Consider the following 19,840-nt stretch of genomic DNA (forward strand, 5'->3'; position numbering starts at 1 on the left):
TCCAGGGGTACCCAGGGTACAAATAAGCACTCGCCCCAAATCTCCCCCTAACTGACCTTCAGACTGGGCCCCCTTAGCTCATAACAGTGTTTTATAAAAGCAGTTAATCTTGAAACATGAAAAATAATGATTGTGGGGTGACTGTTTCCCTTTAGAATTATGAAATATATATATATTCTAGTCTAGTATATTACATGTTAGTTACGCCCTTACAGATCCCCAGAAAAATGTTGTTCTCCCGGAAGGATTATTAATATATAATTATTCACAACCATAAGCTAATTAGTAGCACTGATTACAATGAGCCCAGGAAACACACAAACACTTATGTTTTAAAAGTTTATTGCAAAAAAAAAAAAAAAAACAACAGACACGGGTCAGATTCTCTCAGACAACATTGTAACTTTTACAAAATAAAGATTTTGTGAATCCACATGGTGAAAGTAAAGCAAAATCATTTTTTAAAACAACTAATTTTGTTTTTTTAAGCCCCCCCCCCAACATACACACATTCATTCTTACTCGTATTTCACCCCAGCACTGGGATTGAGACCCCTGAATTCTTCAGCTCTGGTCTCAGCTCTTATATTGGCAGTGAATTGTGCTGTGCCCACCTGTGCTGCAGTCTTAGAGGGGTAGTTCACCTTTAAATTAACTGTTAGTATGATGTAGAGAGGGATATTCTGAGACAATTTGCAATTGGTTTTCATTTTTTATTATTTGTGGTTTTTGACTTATTCAGCTTTTTATTCATCAGCTCTCCAGTTTGTAATTTCAGCCATCTGGTTGCTAGGGTCCAAATTCCCCTAGTAACCATGCATTGATTTGAATAAGAGACTGGAATATGAATAGGAGAGGCCTGAATAGAAAGAGGAGTAATAAAAAGTAGCAAAATTTGTAGCCTTACAGAGCATTTGTTTTTTTTATAAGGGGTCAGTGACCCCCATTGGAAGCTGCTAAGAATCAGAACAAGAAGGCAAAAACTATAAAGAATAAACTATGAAGACCAATTGAAACTTTGCTTAGAATTGGGCATTCTATAACATACTAAAAGTTAACCTAAAAGTGAACCACCCCATTAAAAGGGATTCTAGTCTGATTGTTTACACTACCTCACATTATTTTCCAAGGCAGACAAAAGCACTCTATGTAAACAAGCTCTGAGCTTTATGGTTAAGGGGTTCCCGGTTGTTAGATCCCTTACCTGTAACAAGAACACTGAAAACAGAGTTCCATATTTTTGAATTAACCTGATATAATAAATATTCCCAGCCCATGAACTGATATGACTGCTAGAAATGACCCCGTATGTAGCACCAGTTACCACCTATTTTAGGTGAGGCCAAAGGCATTGAACCCAATCTCCTTGGTGGAATGCTCTGTAGAAGTAAATTCTAACATTTATTCATCATCATTAGCCATCCTCTTGGTAAAAAACAGAAATTATTTTAAAAACTACCCACCCCTCCCCACAATCTACTATAATTCATCGCGTATTTTGTCTCCCTTCGGCCTCACGAGTCTGCCGATAAAGAGAATAGAATCTGTCTTCTTGTCCTTGATGAGGAAGATGAAGGGATGGTCGACGTAGAAGAGCTTGGGTGACCTGAGCTCCTCTCGGCTGTAGATATCAGAATCAAATGGATTTCCCTCTGTGTCCCACTCCAGGGCAGCGGCGTGGAACATGCTGGCCAAATAGAGGTCCTTCTTGCCGGAGATTTTGGAAAGGTCGGCTTTGGATTTGTCAATGGCCTCAGTCAGACCAAGGTCACCCAGATGTTTCTGTAATGATCAAGAAGAGCAGAAAGGATTAAGATTAAGATCTTTTTGACCACACAACCAACCCTTTTGAGGTTTCACCAAAAACAAGATCTGAAACACCATGTGATGATAATAGGGCCAACACTATCCCATCTCGGGTAACTCACCTGAAGATCATGGCTGACTTCCAAGCTGAGTTTAGGAAGAGACACAGCCACCGCTCTCGTCTTCATCTTTCCAACCCAACCATTGACGTTTTCTCTTGTCAAAAGCTTCTCTACCCTCTCCAAGGGCTCCACATGGTGGGGCATGATGAAGATCATGCTGGAGAGCTTATGGGCTAGTGGCATCTCCAGGATCTGGAGGCTATTTGTCTCATCATCAATGTAGTTGTACAGCCCTTAAAAACATAAGATATGGGTGGTTATCTCACACAGCTTTTGTTTCTCTTCTCCCCCCCCCACCCCCCAGGTATGGCAATACATGAAGCAATTCAGACCTACCTGTGCGGTGCATCATGGGGACAGACACAGTGAAGGAACGGGTAACCATGAAGCCACGTTTGTCAACCATCTGATGGTGGAATCGTTCATCCCAGTGAGCTAAAATAAAACGAAAACAATACCTGGTTACTTAACTGGATTAAACAGTCCTTAAAGGGATTGTGATGTGATTTTTAGGAGGTATCAGGTCATTTTGCCTGGTCATGTGATTTCAGAAAGAGCCAGCACTTTAGGATGGAACTGCTTTCTGGCAGGCTGTTGTTTCTCCTACTCAATGTAACTGAATGTGTCTCAGTGGGACCTGGATTTTACTATTGAGTGTTGTTCTTAGATCTACCAGGCAGCTGTTATCTCGTGTTAGGGAGCTGCTATCTGGTTACCTTCCCATTGTTCTGTTGTTAGGCTGCCAGTGGGAAAAGGAAGGGGGGAGATATCACTCCAACTTGCAGTACAGCACTAAAGAGTGACTGAAGTTTAGCAGAGCACACGTCACATGGCTGGGGCAGCTGGGAAACTGACAATATGTCTAGCCCCATGTCAGATTTCAAAAATAAATATAAAAAAAAAATATGTTTGCTCTTTTGAGAAACGGATTTCAGTGCAGAATTCTGCTGGAGCAGCACTATTAACTGATGCATTTTGAACATGTATTTTTTCCCATGACAGTATCCCTTTAAACGAGCAGTTGTACTAAGTAAAGGAGCTAATGCTATGCCACCCACTTGTCCATGGAGCAATGAACATAAGACAGGTGAGTACTGCAGGCAGTTTTTTATCATTTACCCCTGGAGGTTTTCTATGGAGATTAATTCAGATGAGCTTATATGTATGTCATGAGAACAAGTAGCTCCACCGAGACACTTACGTTTGAAAAACATAGCGTTGACAATGAGAGCTCCATCAGTCTTCTCCACGGAGCTGGTCACCTCAGGCAGTTTGCCGTCGGTGGTCTGGGAAGCCCATTCGTTGATTGATCTCAAGGTACTTCTCTTGTCTCTGAAGTTGATCTTGGAGTGCTCATAGTTGTAGTGCTTCTTGCTGTTTTTCACAAAGTCATCGGAGAAGCTGATGGAGCTGGGCCCATACAGGCGGTTCCCTATCTTCCAGGTGACGTTGCGGGCAGTGGAGTTGCTCACTTCGTTGAGCAGCTCAGCAAGGCCGGAGTGGATGTGCTCATCACTGAGTTTGTCCGCACTAAGGACGGCTTTAGCTTGGGCTGCGGTGCTGGCTTGTCCACCCATACTCACCAGGCCAAGAGAAGAAGCAACTACTACCGGAGAGAGAAGGATATTCTCCACATTCTTGTCCTTGGCCATGGTTTGGTAGAGGTTGAAAGCCAGGCCTGCACTCTTATCAGCTAGCACATTTGCATGTTGGCTCATCTTCTTCTCTGCTGGAAGCTCCACTTTTTTGTCTGCTACAGGCGCCACTTTTTTGTCTGCTGGAGGTGCCACTTTCTTGTCTGCTGGAGGTGCCACTTTTTTGTCTGCTGGAGGCGCCACTTTTTTGTCTGCTGGAGGTGCCACTTTTTTGTCTGCTACTGGCTTCTTGTCTACGGCTGCATCTACAACCAGGAGGATACTGAGGGCTAGAAGCTTAATCATCCACATGGTGACGTCAATAATAGGGTGCAAGCTGGCACTCCTGCAAAGGAAAAAAAACCCACACATTTAGAGTGTAACCATACAACCAACAATAACGTATTTTCATTTAAGATTAAGTCAAAAACGTTGTTACTCAAGATGCAGATTTCTACCTTCTCTACCTGGGCTGGTGGGGCTGTTTGGGACTTTGTGTAAAGATGCCAAGACCTATTTTGGATCCCAGTCCAGACCTGCTTGTACTTTGGAATTATCAGGCAGAGAGTGGGAACAGGACTACATTAGGTCAGTATAAATAACCAGAGACAGCACAGGATAGGCTAATGAGTTATGATATCATTTCCCCACCCACCCGAGAACAGCCGGCTCCTCCCTCCCACATTCCTTCTTTGTTCCAGCCAATAAGGGAGGGTGGGGCAATTACTTTCCTATTGTTACAAGAATTAAAAGTTTGACTCTGGGCACTTTGTCTTTTAATACAACAGTGCTACTGATCCCAACTGATTTTGTAATTTAAATGGGATGTAAACCTGAAAATGAATTATTTCCTAATTAAAGAGAATCACATTTTAAGCACTTTTCCAATGTACATGCAGTTCACATTTGTGCTGGATTTTAAGTTATTTGTTAGTAAACCTGCAGTATTTCCCTTTCGGTCCTCCTCCATGATGGTCCTCGTTTATTGATATAATGTAACATCAGCTGAGAAGGAGGATGCGAGACTTCTGCTACTTTGTTTCAAAGAACTGTCTTCAGTAGCAATTACATTTGTAAATACTGTAAGTGCAAAACTCTGAACATTTGTAATACTGTATATGGGAAAGATCTTAGTGCTGATTTTATATCCCCTTTAAATGCAAGTAGGATCAAGCTTTATAGCCAGCACCCCACCCAGTTTATAAAGCTTAACCCAAGGCTAAACTGTCTGCGTAGGAGGAAATGTTACTGGCTGCTTTCCCTAAGCAAGAATTAAAGGGGAAGTCATTTAGTGGAAATTTCAGGTTGCAGCACTACCAATCCTAATTTATAAATCTAATAACTTTACAGTGGAGCCGAAAGGTCTCTTGAACGTTTTAAGGTGCTACTTCACCTTTAACCAGACTGTGTCTGAGATTGACTCTTGGATCAGTAATAAATAAATAAATAAATAAATAAATAAATAGTCTCAAACTGAATTTAACCAAAATACCATGAAACTGCTTCATAGTGAGCTCAACGTTTGCAATTTTCATTCTGAAAGAAACAGACACGTGAAGCAGAAACCCAATGGCGACAAAAACTTCGCAAAGCGAAAACACACCGGTGGAATTGGGGTCGGGTTGCTGCCTCTTTGGACCAGCAGAAAATAATATAACAGCCAGAAACTGATATAATCTCATAATCGACTTAGTTATTACCAAATATAAAACGGGGATGGCGATGTTAACCATTGCAGTCTGCAGCATGCATGGAAAGTTAGTCCTAGTTAGCCATGCAGCATATAGAGTTAATATGTGTCTGCTTTTAAATACTGAGGTGGCAACCCTAAATTAGACGTCTATTCTAAGGGTGTCAGATCCATGACTGTAATATGGAGGGGTGCAAGAGACTCTCCGATTCCTAATGGGTGGAGGCTGATGGGAGTGCTGATGTGGCACTGTCTGTTGGGTCTCTTTGCCAAGCCCAAAATGGCTTAACCCCTAAGATACTGGGGTTGCACCAACTACAATGGAAGAACTATAGCTAGTATAGGGGGTTCCTAAGCTGCTGTTAAACTACAACTCCCTGCATCCCCTTTGGGAAATAGCATCTGCAGCACATCAACCACAGATAAAGACCTGCAGGCTGGATACGGATAGAGAACAAACGAATTAGGGAAAAAGGAGAGGGAGAAAAAGTCAGTTTGCAATGTTATTCCTGTATAGACAATGCCAGGAAGATTACTCATCCCCAACATGCACAGCAGACAAAGGCAGGATAGTAACCACTTCCCAAGATTCCCAGGAAATCGTTACTTCCTTTCATTTAACATACACAACAAACAGTGTCTATTTAAAGACATTTGGCTAGTTTAGAATAAAATAAATGTATATCCAGCTCCTGTTGCACTACAACTCCCTGCCCATAGCCTATAGCTGGGAGCTCACCAAGTGATGGAGGGTCACAGGCTGGATATGAGCAATGTAATAATACATTATTCTGTGGCCAGGGGGCTTAATGCTACTAAATTCTATACCCCAAAGTGCACCCTGGCACAACCATATTCAAAGAGAGAACTCGTAAGTACGGATCTGGTTAGTCTGCAAGCAATCATTAGAGAAACCTCACTTGCTGGGGGATTCTAATAGAACCTGTCCTGACCCATTTCATGCCATACAGTCAGTAATGGGCTTAAAACTTTCCCCTCATGGGCTTCATTCTGTATGAGCCGTGCACAGGATTCCTGCACTGATATATATAACATTAGTCTGGTGCACAGAACAACAGGAGGGAGAACAGGAACCAAAAATCCAATGTTCCCATCAAGGATGTTAGTGGGGACATGAAATTTCAGATAGCAAAGGCTATAGGAATCTCTCAAGCAATATAAAGCCAACAGAAAATGCAAGGTTAATACAGGCACAGCAGGTAAGTACATAGCATTGGCCACTTACCTAAAGAACTGGGAAGGCTGCACTGGTCTCCAAGTGTCCTGTTGCGCTCTGCCTGCAAGTCTGTCCTCTGCACTCAAAGCAGGAATATATACCCTGCAGAGGAAAGTTCTGGAAATTCGGAAAAGTTTATTTAAATGAGAGGGGCATTGACATCCCCCCTTCCTGATGGAAATCTGACTTATCCAGCCCTCCCCCCCTGTTTCCCTTCCCACTCTGCTAGATGAGACAGCCCCACATTCCTTGCACTGGCTGCTGGGTCCTACTGCCGCCATGTCTGCTCAGGATGGGTAAGTCTTTAGCCAGTGAGTTCTGAATCAATGAACCCCAAGTCTTACTGCCACTCAAATCTCACTGCCCTTCTACTGGAATAGAAAGATCCCCCCTGGCATTACCTATGCACCTTGCTGACCCCTAATGCTGCCAGTCTGATAGTGACACATGATGGGAAACTACTACAGAAACCCAAATCTCACTGCCCTCCATACAATTATAAATAATCTTAAATTAGTCACATGCAGCAAAAGGACAGAGCGGCTAAACCAGGGGACTTTATGGCAAGTAACGAAGAGCCACATTTTGTTACAATAGATTATGGGCAAGATTCCGTTCCATGACAAAGGATTATTTTACAGTTTATCACATTAATATAGGCGAGATTCAATTTGAGTAGAAAATACTTTTCTCCTGATTCAGTTCCAGTTTCTTTCTCATAGACTTTCCATGTGAGTTTTCATGTGATAAACGGTGATATAAGTAATTCTTTATGGGAAATCTGGAATTGCATTAGGAAATAAGCTTTACTCATCAAACTGAATCTGACCCATGGTAGGGAAAGATGGTGCCTATAGTAACAGTGGGATAATAGTCTCTGGGAAGGGAGTGTGACTGTGGGACAGCAGGTATAGTAGGGAGAGATGGTGTCTATAGTAACAGTGGATAATAGTCTCTGGGAAGGGAGTGTGACTGTGGGATAGCAGGTATAGTAGGGAGAGATGGTGTCTATAGTAACAGTGGGATAAGTAGTCTCTGGGAAGGGAAGTGGACTGTGGGATAGCAGGTATAGTAACAGTGGATATAGTCTCTGGGAAAGGAGTTGACTGTGGGATAGCAGGTATAGTAGGGAGAGATGGTGTCTATAGTAACAGTGGATAATAGTCTCTGGGAAGGGAGTGTGACTGTGGGATAGCAGGTATAGTAGGGAGAGATGGTGTCTATAGTAACAGTGGGATAATAGTCTCTGGGAAGGGAGTGTGACTGTGGATAGCAGGTATAGTAGGGAGAGATGGTGTCTATAGTAACAGTGGGATAATAGTCTCTGGGAAGGGAGTGTGACTGTGGGATTGCAGGTATAGTAGGGAGAGATGGTGCCTATAGTAACAGTGGATAATAGTCTCTGGGAAGGGAGTGTGACTGTGGGATAGCAGGTATAGTAGGGAGAGATGGTGCCTATACTAACAGTGGGATAATAGTCTCTGGAAGGGAGTGTGACTGTGGGATAGCAGGTATAGTAGGGAGAGATGGTGTCCTATAGTAACAGTGGATAATAGTCTCTGGGAAGGGAGTGTGACTGTGGGATAGCAGGTATAGTAGGGAGAGATGGTGTCTATAGTAACAGTGGATAATAGTCTCTGGGAAGGGAGTGTGACTGTGGGATAGCAGGTATAGTAGGGAGAGATGGTGTCTATAGTAACAGTGGGATAATAGTCTCTGGGAAGGGAGTGTGACTGTGGGATAGCAGGTATAGTAGGGAGAGATGGTGTCTATAGTAACAGTGGATAATAGTCTCTGGAAGGGAGTGTGACTGTGGGATAGCAGGTATAGTAGGCAGATGGTGTCTATAGTAACAGTGGATAATAGTCTCTGGGAAGGGAGTGTGACTGTGGGATAGCAGGTATAGTAGGGAGAGATGGTGTCTATAGTAACAGTGGGATAATAGTTCTCTGGGAAGGGAGTGTGACTGTGGGATAGCAGGTATAGTAGGGAGAGATGGTGTCTATAGTAACAGTGGGATAATAGTCTCTGGGAAGGAGTGTGACTGTGGGATAGCAGGTATAGTAGGGAGAGATGGTGCCTATAGTAACAGTGGATAATAGTCTCTGGGAAGGGAGTGTGACTGTGGGATAGCAGGTATAGTAGGGAGAGATGGTGTCTATAGTAACAGTGGGATAATAGTCTCTGGGAAGGGAGTGTGACTGTGGGATAGCAGGTATAGTAGGGAGAGATGGTGTCTATAGTAACAGTGGATAATAGTCTCTGGGAAGGGAGTGTGACTGTGGGATAGCAGGTATAGTAGGGAGAGATGGTGCCTATAGTAACAATGGATAATAGTCTCTGGGAAGGGAGTGTGACTGTGGGATAGCAGGTATAGTAGGGAGAGATGGTGCCTATAGTAACAGTGGATAATAGTCTCTGGGAAGGGAGTGTGACTGTGGGATAGCAGGTATAGTAGGGAGAGATGGTGTCTATAGTAACAGTGGATAATAGTCTCTGGGAAGGGAGTGTGACTGTGGGATAGCAGGTATAGTAGGGAGAGATGGTGTCTATAGTAACAGTGGGATAATAGTCTCTGGGAAGGGAGTGTGACTGTGGGATAGCAGGTATAGTAACAGTGGATAATAGTCTCTGGGAAAGGAGTGTGACTGTGGGATAGCAGGTATAGTAGGGAGAGATGGTGTCTATAGTAACAGTGGGATAATAGTCTCTGGGAAGGGAGTGTGACTGTGGGATAGCAGGTATAGTAGGGAGAGATGGTGTCTATAGTAACAGTGGATAATAGTCTCTAGGAAGGGAGTGTGACTGTGGGATAGCAGGTATAGTAGGGAGAGATGGTGCCTATAGTAACAGTGGATAATAGTCTCTGGGAAGGGAGTGTGACTGTGGGATAGCAGGTATAGTAGGGAGAGATGGTGTCTATAGTAACAGTGGGATAATAGTCTCTAGGAAGGGAGTGTGACTGTGGGATAGCAGGTATAGTAGGGAGAGATGGTGCCTATAGTAACAGTGGATAATAGTCTCTGGGAAGGGAGTGTGACTGTGGGATAGCAGGTATAGTAGGGAGAGATTGGTGTCTATAGTAACAGTGGATAATAGTCTCTGGGAAGGGAGTGTGACTGTGGGATAGCAGGTATAGTAGGGAGAGATGGTGTCTATAGTAACAGTGGATAATAGTCTCTGGGAAGGGAGTGTGACTGTGGGATAGCAGGTATAGTAGGGAGAGATGGTGTCTATAGTAACAGTGGGATAATAGTCTCTGGGAAGGAGTGTGACTGTGGGATAGCAGGTATAGTAGGGAGAGATGGTGTCTATAGTAACAGTGGATAATAGTCTCTGGGAAGGGAGTGTGACTGTGGGATAGCAGGTTATAGTAGGGAGAGATGGTGTCTATAGTAACAGTGGGATAATAGTCTCTGGGAAGGGAGTGTGACTGTGGGATAGCAGGTATAGTAGGGAAAGATGGTGTCTATAGTAACAGTGGGATAATAGTCTCTGGGAAGGGAGTGTGACTGTGGGATAGCAGGTATAGTAGGGAGAGATGGTGTCTATAGTAACAGTGGATAATAGTCTCTGGGAAGGGAGTGTGACTGTGGGATAGCAGGTATAGTAGGGAGAGATGGTGTCTATAGTAACAGTGGGATAATAGTCTCTGGGAAGGGAGTGTGACTGTGGGGATAGCAGGTATAGTAGGGGAGAGATGGTGCCTATAGTAACAGTGGGATAATAGTCTCTGGGAAGGGAGTGTGACTGTGGGATAGCAGGTATAGTAGGGAAGAGATGGTGCCTATAGTAACAGTGGATAATAGTCTCTGGGAAGGGAGTGTGACTGTGGGATAGCAGGTATAGTAGGAAGAGATGGTGCCTATAGTAACAGTGGATAATAGTCTCTGGGAAGGGAGTGTGACTGTGGGATAGCAGGTATAGTAGGGAGAGATGGTGTCTATAGTAACAGTGGGATAATAGTCTCTGGGAAGGGAGTGTGACTGTGGGATAGCAGGTATAGTAGGGAGAGATGTGTCTATAGTAACAGTGGATAATAGTCTCTGGAAGGGAGTGTGACTGTGGGATAGCAGGTATAGTAGGGAGAGATGTGTCTATAGTAACAGTGGATAATAGTCTCTGGAAGGGAGTGTGACTGTGGGATAGCAGGGTATAGTAGGGAGAGATGGTGGTCTATAAGTAACAGTGGGATAATAGTCTCTGGGAAGGAGTGTGACGTGGATAGCAGGTATAGTAGGGAGAGATGGTGTCTATAGTAACAGTGGATAATAGTCTCTGGGAAGGGAGTGTGACTGTGGGATAGCAGGTATAGTAGGGAGAGATGGTGTCTATAGTAACAGTGGGATAATAGTCTCTGGGAAGGGAGTGTGACTGTGGGATAGCAGGTATAGTAGGGAGAGATGGTGTCTATAGTAACAGTGGATAATAGTCTCTGGGAAGGGAGTGTGACTGTGGGATAGCAGGTATAGTAGGGAGAGATGGTGCTATAGTAACAGTGGATAATAGTCTCTGGGAAAGGGAGTGTGACTGTGGGATAGCAGGTATAGTAGGGAGAGATGTGTCTATAGTAACAGCAGGTATAGTTACCATTACCCCCTGCAGACATTGGGGTCTGTTTACCCCCCTGACACCATCTTACTATTTACACTGTGGGTTGGATTCAATTCCAAATCTATTTTCTGATTCATGAACAAGATTAAATTTGAGGAGAAAAGAAATCCTAATCCAGTTCTCCCATAGACTTCAATAGAGTCTTTAGTATGTCACAAACAGAACGTAACGGATTTCCCAGCATCCTCCACAAACTCCAGCAATATATTCTGAGGGTCATAAAAAAATGAAGAGATTTTAACTGATTGAAGTAGTTTATGGGGACACACACACACACACACACACGCTCATCTTATACAATATTTTTTGGAGAGGGGGGAGTTCAAAATGTATTTTCCTGATGTTCTGGATGGGGAAGCAAGAAACAGTTCTAGAAGTAACACAAGTAATTAAAATAAAAAAAATATTCATAGTCAGTTCTACAAATTGTTATGGCTGCCTCCCCCCTATACTGCCACGTTGTACAGTCTGCAGGCAGTTGGGATACTGCACTCTCTCCCCCACCCTCAGGAATCTTATTCTTCCCAAACTCCAACCATCTACATGTTGGATTACTTCCCAGCTACAGTCTGGCCAACAAGCAACTTCTCCTACCCAACTGCCTGTTTCTGCTGCATCTTCACTCACACTGCCTGGGATTCAAGATAAGGGATTAATGGCAGTTGGTACCAGTCTAGTGTGTAAATCTGGGCATATGCTTGCCAATTAGTAACAGAAATAATAATTACATTGAATGTTAAAAACATTTGGGAGCAATGAGTGATGTCACAGTGTGTGGCAGTTTAGTACCAAGCACTATTGTGACGTCAACAATGTTTCAACAGATATAAACTGCCGACAGATCAAGTCTTATTGCTCAGTGTATGAGGCCCTCTAACAGGCTTCTCCGATCGATATCTGGCTGAAAGTTGGGCAGATCTCAATTGGCTGGGCTTAAAAATCCAGACGGATTGAGGACTGCATGCGTTCGTTTTTGCAGCCCTCAATCCAACTACCCATTATAATCCAATCATTGGGCCCTCAAGGTGGGCATATTGGGGAGAGATTTCAGAGAAAGGCAGGTACCCACAATGGATTAGATCCAGTTTGATGAGAACATTTTATCTCCCAAAGGAATTCCAGATTTTCCCTGCAGATTCAATTCAGTGAGAAAGACTTATCTCACTGTTTATCACATGAAAACTATTCTATGGAAAACTGGAGCAGATTGGGAGACAATTTCATTTTATCTCATGTAATAAACCATAAAATATTAGTTTTAATCTGGCCCAATATCTGCAAAAATGTAGATTTGTTATAGGAACAAAGAAAGAAGTGATACAATATGATTTATTATCAGTGATTAAGAGGATCATCAAAGGGGTTGCTCAGTTTCCAACACTTTTTCCAGTTCAGTTGGTTTCAAATCGTTCCCCAGAAATTAAGACTTTTCCCAATTACTTGTGTTTTGCTATTTGAGACAGTTTTTCTAATATTGGAGTTTAAAGTTTCATTTTTCACGTTCTTATGTCTTTCTGAAGCAGCTCTGGGAGGGAACGGGGTCGTCGACTCTGCAATTGATCTAAATTGATCCATTAGTTAATTCATTTCTTATCTTTGTCCCTGCTGAGCAGAATCCCTGAGTTTTATTAAAGGGTTTGTTCACCTTTGAGATAACTGTTAGTATGATGTAGAGAGGGATATTCTGAGACAATTTGCTATTGGTTTTCATTTTTTATTATTTGTGGTTTTTGACTTATTTAGCTTTTTATTCAGCAGCTCTTCAATTTGCATCTTAAGCAATCTGGTAACTAGGGTCCAAATTCCCCTAGTAACCATGCATTGATTTGAATAACAGACTGGGATATGAATAGGAGAGGGACTGAATAGAAATTTGAATAATAAAAAGTTGCAATAACAATACAGAGCATTTTTTTTAGAAGGGGTCAGCGACGCCCATTTGAAAACTGCAAAGAATCAGAAGAAAAAGACAAAACTATAAAACTATAAAAAAATAAATAATGAAGACCAATTGAAAAGTTGCTTAGAATTGGTTGTTCTATAACAAACCAAAAGTTACCTTAAAGGTGAACCACCCCTTTAAAGGCAACTTTTAAGCTGGCCATAGATGCACAGATCCTATCGTGCGAATCGAGGATTCGTACGATTTTCGGATTGTGTGTGGAGAGTGCCGACATCTTTCGTTGGTCAATCGGACAGGTTTGATTTTGACCCCGTACGGCCGAACGTTCAGATTACCCCCAATATAGCCATGCTCGTTAATGGCATATCGGGGAAAGATCCGCTCGTTTGGCGATGTCGCCAAATGAGTGGATCTTTGCGTCTATGGCCACCTTTCGAATTGATACAATAGTAGCTGATATTCCCCATAGATCCTACTGAGAAATGGATCAACTAATGGAGCAAATTGTAACAGAATCTGCACCTGAATCACTGAGCTGCCAGACTGGAACTCCAGACACACGATTAAACGTTAAACTTCATTTTGAAAAACAGTAAAAAAAATGGAAAGTAATTTAAAAAAGTCTATTTCCGGTGATCTGAAAACAACTGAACCGAAAAAAGAGTGTTTGGAAGGTGAGTTGCCCCTTTAAGACAGACATGACCTTGGTAGAGAAATGAGTAGGATCCCAAATCAATTTCTGAGCTTGAGGCCAATTTTGGTTTTAATCTAGTTTTGGCTCCGAGCTTTCTCTGACAGTTCAGTGTTATAATTTGTTGTGTGTGTTAATTATAACTCGCCTTTATACCTTGAATGTTCCAATATGTGTCAGTTCTCTATGGGGCATAACATGAAATGTAACCAAACTCCCAAATGATCAATATACAGATTCTGTCCCAGTACAATTTGAGCTGAACCCTCAAAGCTCACGTACGTTCTAGGAGTATGTGGCATCGACTCATGTCATGGCCAACAGCTCAGAGACATAAAGTTGGGTGAATATATTTAGTACCAGTTATTTTCACTTGGTGACCTGTTGCAGACAAAATACTCAGCCTGGGGGCTGCGGGCCTCTTGTCCAATGAGAAGCTGCCATGAGCTGTTACCAGGCAGAACTGGATCTTACTGTGATTGTTAAAGGGGCAGTTCATAGTCACAACACTTCTTGTTTTGGGACACTGCACTATTGGGGTGGAGTTGGATGGACTGGGGACAGAGTTTGGGCATTTTGTACATTTAATTCCATCCATTCCAACTTTCCCTTAAAGTAGACATTTGTGGGTTGTTGCTTCAGGGGGGTGACACACGGGTGCCTGTAGGATAAAAAGTATTTTTTCGGAGCTAACGCTCTGGCCATTGCCCACGCAGAACACCCCTAATTAGCAGTGTTTTTGGTGTTTACCTGGGAGTTGTATATACATTTACACACTTTAGCACTACCTAACTCCACGTGTACATTCACACCCTGGATTTAAGTAATATCAATAACAATATCATTAACATTAGCCCAAAACCAACCAATTATCATAAGAATTGTGCTGGTCCAGTCTATGCCTGAGGTGCTTCAAGCTCCATCTGCCTCAGTATATTATTATTATTAACCTGTATTTATAGAGCGCCAACATATTGCGCAGCGTTGTAAAGTATAGTACAGAATATCCTGCACCACTGATCCCTCGAAGTAAAGTGAATGCAAATCAGACTTATAAATAGAATATATTCTCCTTTAAATAGATGTATACAGTATATATAGTATATATCAACACCCTTCTAAACGTTAACTTGAATATGAGGTTCCCCTTTATATGTCTTTATCCTCGGGACAATGTGGTGCTTGTGTGTCCCTGGATGTGATTCCTGGAGAATAACATTCCCTGGTCTAAACCACTGGAGATCTCTTCTGCCTCTGGGTAAATAGTGAGAGAGGCTACAGGAATGTTCAGATCTGGGAGGGGAAATACCAAAAGTCTGGATAAGGGTTTGGCACTGAGTGTTCTGTATATACTCACATGTAGCAGCACATACTCCCAGCCTAACCCCCTTATACTGGAACAGAACCCTATACTCCTATATATATATATATGTCATTTTATATCCATTAAGCAAGTCATTTTAACCATGGACCAGATATTCTGCTGAGGATTCTTCTAAAACCCAGAATTTTGGACGGTGCAGTCTGAGCTTCTTGTCTGACCCCACATTCAGCTCGACCAGCCTCTATATCTAATGTGATCTGGGCACAGGAATTTAATCAACTATTATTTTACTTAAAACCCAACCAATGACAATCCAGATATAAAGCTGCAAACGATAAGGCAATGGGGATAAGGGCAACACGATCATCTCCATGGGGGGCCACATTGCATTGTCTCTATTACCCAGAAACTTTTTGCTATATAAAATTCCGGACTTCAGGCAAATGTAATTATTTGCAGCCAGAACCAATGAAATCATGTATTAGGGAAGGCTCCTCCCATACACTGTATGTAAATATTATTATTATACAAGATAATTTCTATGACTGGTCTCCTGTAGGACAAAGAGCTGGATGTATCTAATTAGGCCCCCAGTGATGGACCTTATGCAAACTCACACGTATGAGCACATTTTGGGTGGGAACGCTTGCTGCTGATTGGCTGCCTCTGGAGAGGGGGTTGCACCGGATTGTGCCACATGGACAGCCAGAAGCAGTGTCAGGATTTAACACATTGTTATCTTGGGGTCCAGGCAGTCCCACAGCCTGTGTATAAAACTGCAATTCTTTCTTATTTCAGGAATAATCAGCATTAGTTGCTGCCCTTCTAGTTAAGAGCAGGGGTCCCCAACCTTTCTTACCTGTGAGCCACATTCAAATATAAAAAGAGTTGGGGAGCAACACAAGCACAAAAAAAGTCCCTGGGGTGCCAAATAAAACTTGTAATTGACTATTTAGTAGGGATGCACCGAATCCAGGATTTGGTTCGGGATTCGGCCTTTTTCAGCAGGATTCGGATTCGGCCGAATCCTTCTGCCTGGCCGAACCGAATCCGAACCCTAATTTGCATATGCAAATTAGGGGCGGGAGGGAAATCACGTGACTTTTTGTCAGAAAACGAGGAAGTAAAAAATGTTTTCCCCTTCCCACCCCTAATTTGCATATGCAAATTAGGGTTCGGATTCGGTTCGGTATTCGGCCGAATCCAAAGGATTCGGGGGTTCGGCCGAATCAAAAATAGTGGATTCGGTGCATCCCTACTATTTAGTTGCCCCTATGGGGACTGGCAGCCTACGAGAGGCTCTATTTGGCACTTTACTTGATTTTTATGCAATTAAAATTTCCCTCCAAGTCTGGAATTCAAAAATAAGCACCTGCTTTGAGGCCACTGGAAGCAACATCCAAGACGTTGGGGAGCAGCATGTTACCCCCAAGTTAAGAGGGTGAAATTTTAAAAGGGAAGGATCAGTGAGTAGCAATTAGATAATACAGAGCCCTACTATGAAAAAGGAGGTACTGCTCTATGTCTTCCCAAAATCTTCTTCCAGGAGTCCAGTGGTGTGGCCCTCCTTCTACTCGCCCAGCACTTAAGTCCAGTGTCCTTCCTGGTGGGGGGTCCATTAAATGAAATACACAGTGTGATCTGCTATTTTATCTGGACTCGCCCTCATATAGTGGGTATGAATGTTGGAAGGATGTTGGACTAGGGGTTGGTTTTGGCTGCTACACACACTATCCAGGCTGAGCAGAATTCCTTGCTTGGCTGACCCACGGCTGCCGACAGTTTTCTAGTAGCTTCCAGCTGTTTCTTTGACTTGCAGGTTGTAGAGAGGTGAAACGAGTGCAACAAGTGACGCTTTGTGTTCCTAGTGCAACACAGACCTGTGAACTCCTGGGGTCCCCAAGGAAACAGAAACACAAAGCAGCATTCACTGGAATGGCAACACCAAATTCATATATAGAGAGAGGGATGGGGGAAGCCACAGCCAATGAAAGAGCAGCAAATCTTAATGTATACATTTGTTTGGCTGGGAGCACATGTAATAATCTCAGTTGTACTGGTGAAAGCTGAGGACGTGCGGCCAGACATGAACCTTCAGCTGTTATAAAATGTGTCCTTACTGTCTCTGCAGGAGCGTTGCCAGGGGGTAGGTCCTTCTGACTGTAAATCCTGCCTGTACATTGCACTCCAGTCCTTATTTACCTGTACATTGCACTGGCAGTCCCTATTTACCTGTACATTGCACTCCAGTCCCTATTTACCTGTACATTGCACTCCAGTCCCTATATACCTGTACATCAAGCTACAGTCCATATTTACCTGTACATTGAGCTACAGTCCCTATATACCTGTACATCGAGCTACAGTCCATATTTACCTGTACATTGCACTCCAGTCCCTATATACCTGTACATCGAGCTACAGTCCGTATTTACCTGTACATTGCACTTCAGTCCCTATATACCTGTACATTGAGCTACAGTCCCTATATATCTGTACATCGAGCTACAGTTCACATTTACCTGTACATCAAGCTACAGTCCATATTTACCTGTACATTGAGCTACAGTCCTTATTTACCTGTACATTGCATTCCAGTCCCTATATACCTGTACATCAAGCTACAGTTCATAGTTACCTGTACATTGAGCTACAGTCCCTATATACCTGTAAATTGCAATCCAGTCCCTATATACCTGTACATCAAGCTACAGTCCCTATATACCTGTACATTTGTACTCAAGTCCTTATTTACCTGTACGTTGCACTTCAGTCCCTATGTACCTGTACATTGAACTCACGTATTTATTCACCTCTAAATTGCAATCCAGTCCCTAAACTGTACATTATACTCCAGTCCCTATATACCTGTACATTGCACTCAAGTCCTTATTTACCTGTACATTAAACTACAGTCCCTATATACCATTAAATTGCACTACCTTCCCTATATGCCTGTACACTGCACTACAGACCCTATTAGCCATATACATCAGGCTGCAGGCAGCTTTAGTGCTTAGTTTGCACAGAGAAATACGTTCCATGGAATTCAAAGATTCCCCAGAGGCTGAAACTTTCTAGAAAACTCCATGAGAAACGTGGGCTGATGCAAGAAGAGAAAAATCTCACGGCTAAAGAAAAGTATCTGTTTTACCGACCTCCTCTTTCCTCCAGCCACAATACCCACTGGATGGGGGACCTGGATATGGTTTCTAAATATCTCTTGCCCAATAGCAATACAGGTACCTTGTATTTACCTCTATATTGTACTTTGGCTCCTATTTATATGTTTTCCTTGTTTCCCTGTATTATGCACTGTAGGCCTTATTTACTTGTACAATGCACTGCAATTTATTTTTGATTGTACATTGCACCAAATCTTCTATTTACATGTACATTGAATTGTAGGCCCTATATTTATCCATATATTTATCCATATATTTATCCATACATTTATCCATATATTACACTACAGGCAGCTTTAATGCTGAGTTTGCACAAAGAGAACAGTTTCCGTTCATAAAACTCAGAGATTCCCCAGAGGCTGCAAATTTCTAGAAAACTCCATGAGAAACTTGGGCTGATGCAAGAAGAGAAACATGTTACAGACACACATGGAGTTTAATAAAAGCAGCTGTTTAATGTGCCTCCTCCCTCCCACCTACCGGATGGGGAATTGGGATATACTTTATAAATATCCTTTATGTTTCCTCCATCCTGCAGCTGCCCAATTGCAATGGTCCAAGTTTTAACATTCACATTTAAGTGGGATTTTCTCTGAAATGCTGAATTTTAGGGAATGTTTTTTGGCTTGGGAAGTATTGGAGAAGCTCGGCATGGGAATTCTGCTAGACTTGAATTCTATTTCTCTTATTTCATGGAAAATGTCATTTCTTTTTAACTATAAGGGGTTCCAAACACTTTCTTTGCTTCAGTTGATTTCAAATTGTTCACCAGAAAAAAAAAGACTTTTTACAGTTGCTTTCTTTGTTATATTCTTGACTGTTTTTCCAAAATCTAAGTTTAAAGTTAAATGTCCCAGTCTCTGGGGTTCCAGTCTGGCAGCTCAGTGATTCAGGTGCAGATTCTGTTACAATTTGCTCCATTAGTTGATCCATTTCTCAGTAGGATCTATGGGGAATATCAGCAACTATTGTATCAAGTCTAACAGCTGCCTGTAATGAAACTCAGGGATTCTGCTCAGCAGGGACAAAGATAAGAAATGGATCAACTAATGGATCAATTTAGATCAGTTAAAGAGTCGACGACCCTCCCCCCAGAGCTGCTTCAGAAACACATAAGATGGTGAAAAATTAAACTTTAAACTTCAATAATAGAAAAGCGGTCACAAATAGAAAGTCTTTATTTCTGGAGAACTATCTGAAAACAATTAAACTTAAAAAGACTGTTGGGGAACGACCCCTTTAAATTCCAAGTTTTATCCTTCAGAAATAATAATTAACTGCCAACTTGTATCCCTCCAGATTAAAAGCAGTAGCTTTTGGTCCCATATGTGGGAGTCATCTGATGACCCGTCTAACATGTACCTATAGGGCAAGTTTGGAAATCCCATTGGGTGAGGGGGGTATCATCCTATTCAGTGGCGTAACTAGAGTGTGCTGGGCCCCCCTGCAACAAAAGATTTCGGAGGGGCCTGGTGCACTCTGATCCCAATCCTCCCACCCTCTTCCCGTCCTTCCTCCGTCCCACCCACTCCCCACCCTGAACCTGCCCACTCTTGTCTGAATTGCGCCCCCCTTCCTTGCCATAGAGCGACAAGGGAGGAGGGTTTTTTATTAGCTATAGAGGAAACATAGTC

At 42.6% G+C, this 19,840-nt stretch overlaps 1 protein-coding gene across 1 annotated transcript; it reads right to left on the minus strand.

The window, feature by feature from the left end:
- Positions 1-974: 974 nt before the first annotated feature.
- Positions 975-6,532, minus strand: serpinh1.L (serpin peptidase inhibitor, clade H (heat shock protein 47), member 1, (collagen binding protein 1) L homeolog). The gene is given in 5 exon segments (NM_001127839.1): positions 975-1,782; positions 1,929-2,161; positions 2,265-2,363; positions 3,130-3,908; positions 6,499-6,532. Coding segments are annotated over 4 exon segments (1,380 nt in total). The 5' UTR covers positions 3,875-3,908; positions 6,499-6,532; the 3' UTR covers positions 975-1,479.
- Between the last annotated feature and the right edge of the window lie 13,308 nt (positions 6,533-19,840).

Source organism: Xenopus laevis, chromosome 2L (genome assembly GCF_017654675.1).
Source record: "Xenopus laevis strain J_2021 chromosome 2L, Xenopus_laevis_v10.1, whole genome shotgun sequence".
NCBI classification, from domain to species: Eukaryota; Metazoa; Chordata; class Amphibia; order Anura; family Pipidae; genus Xenopus; species Xenopus laevis.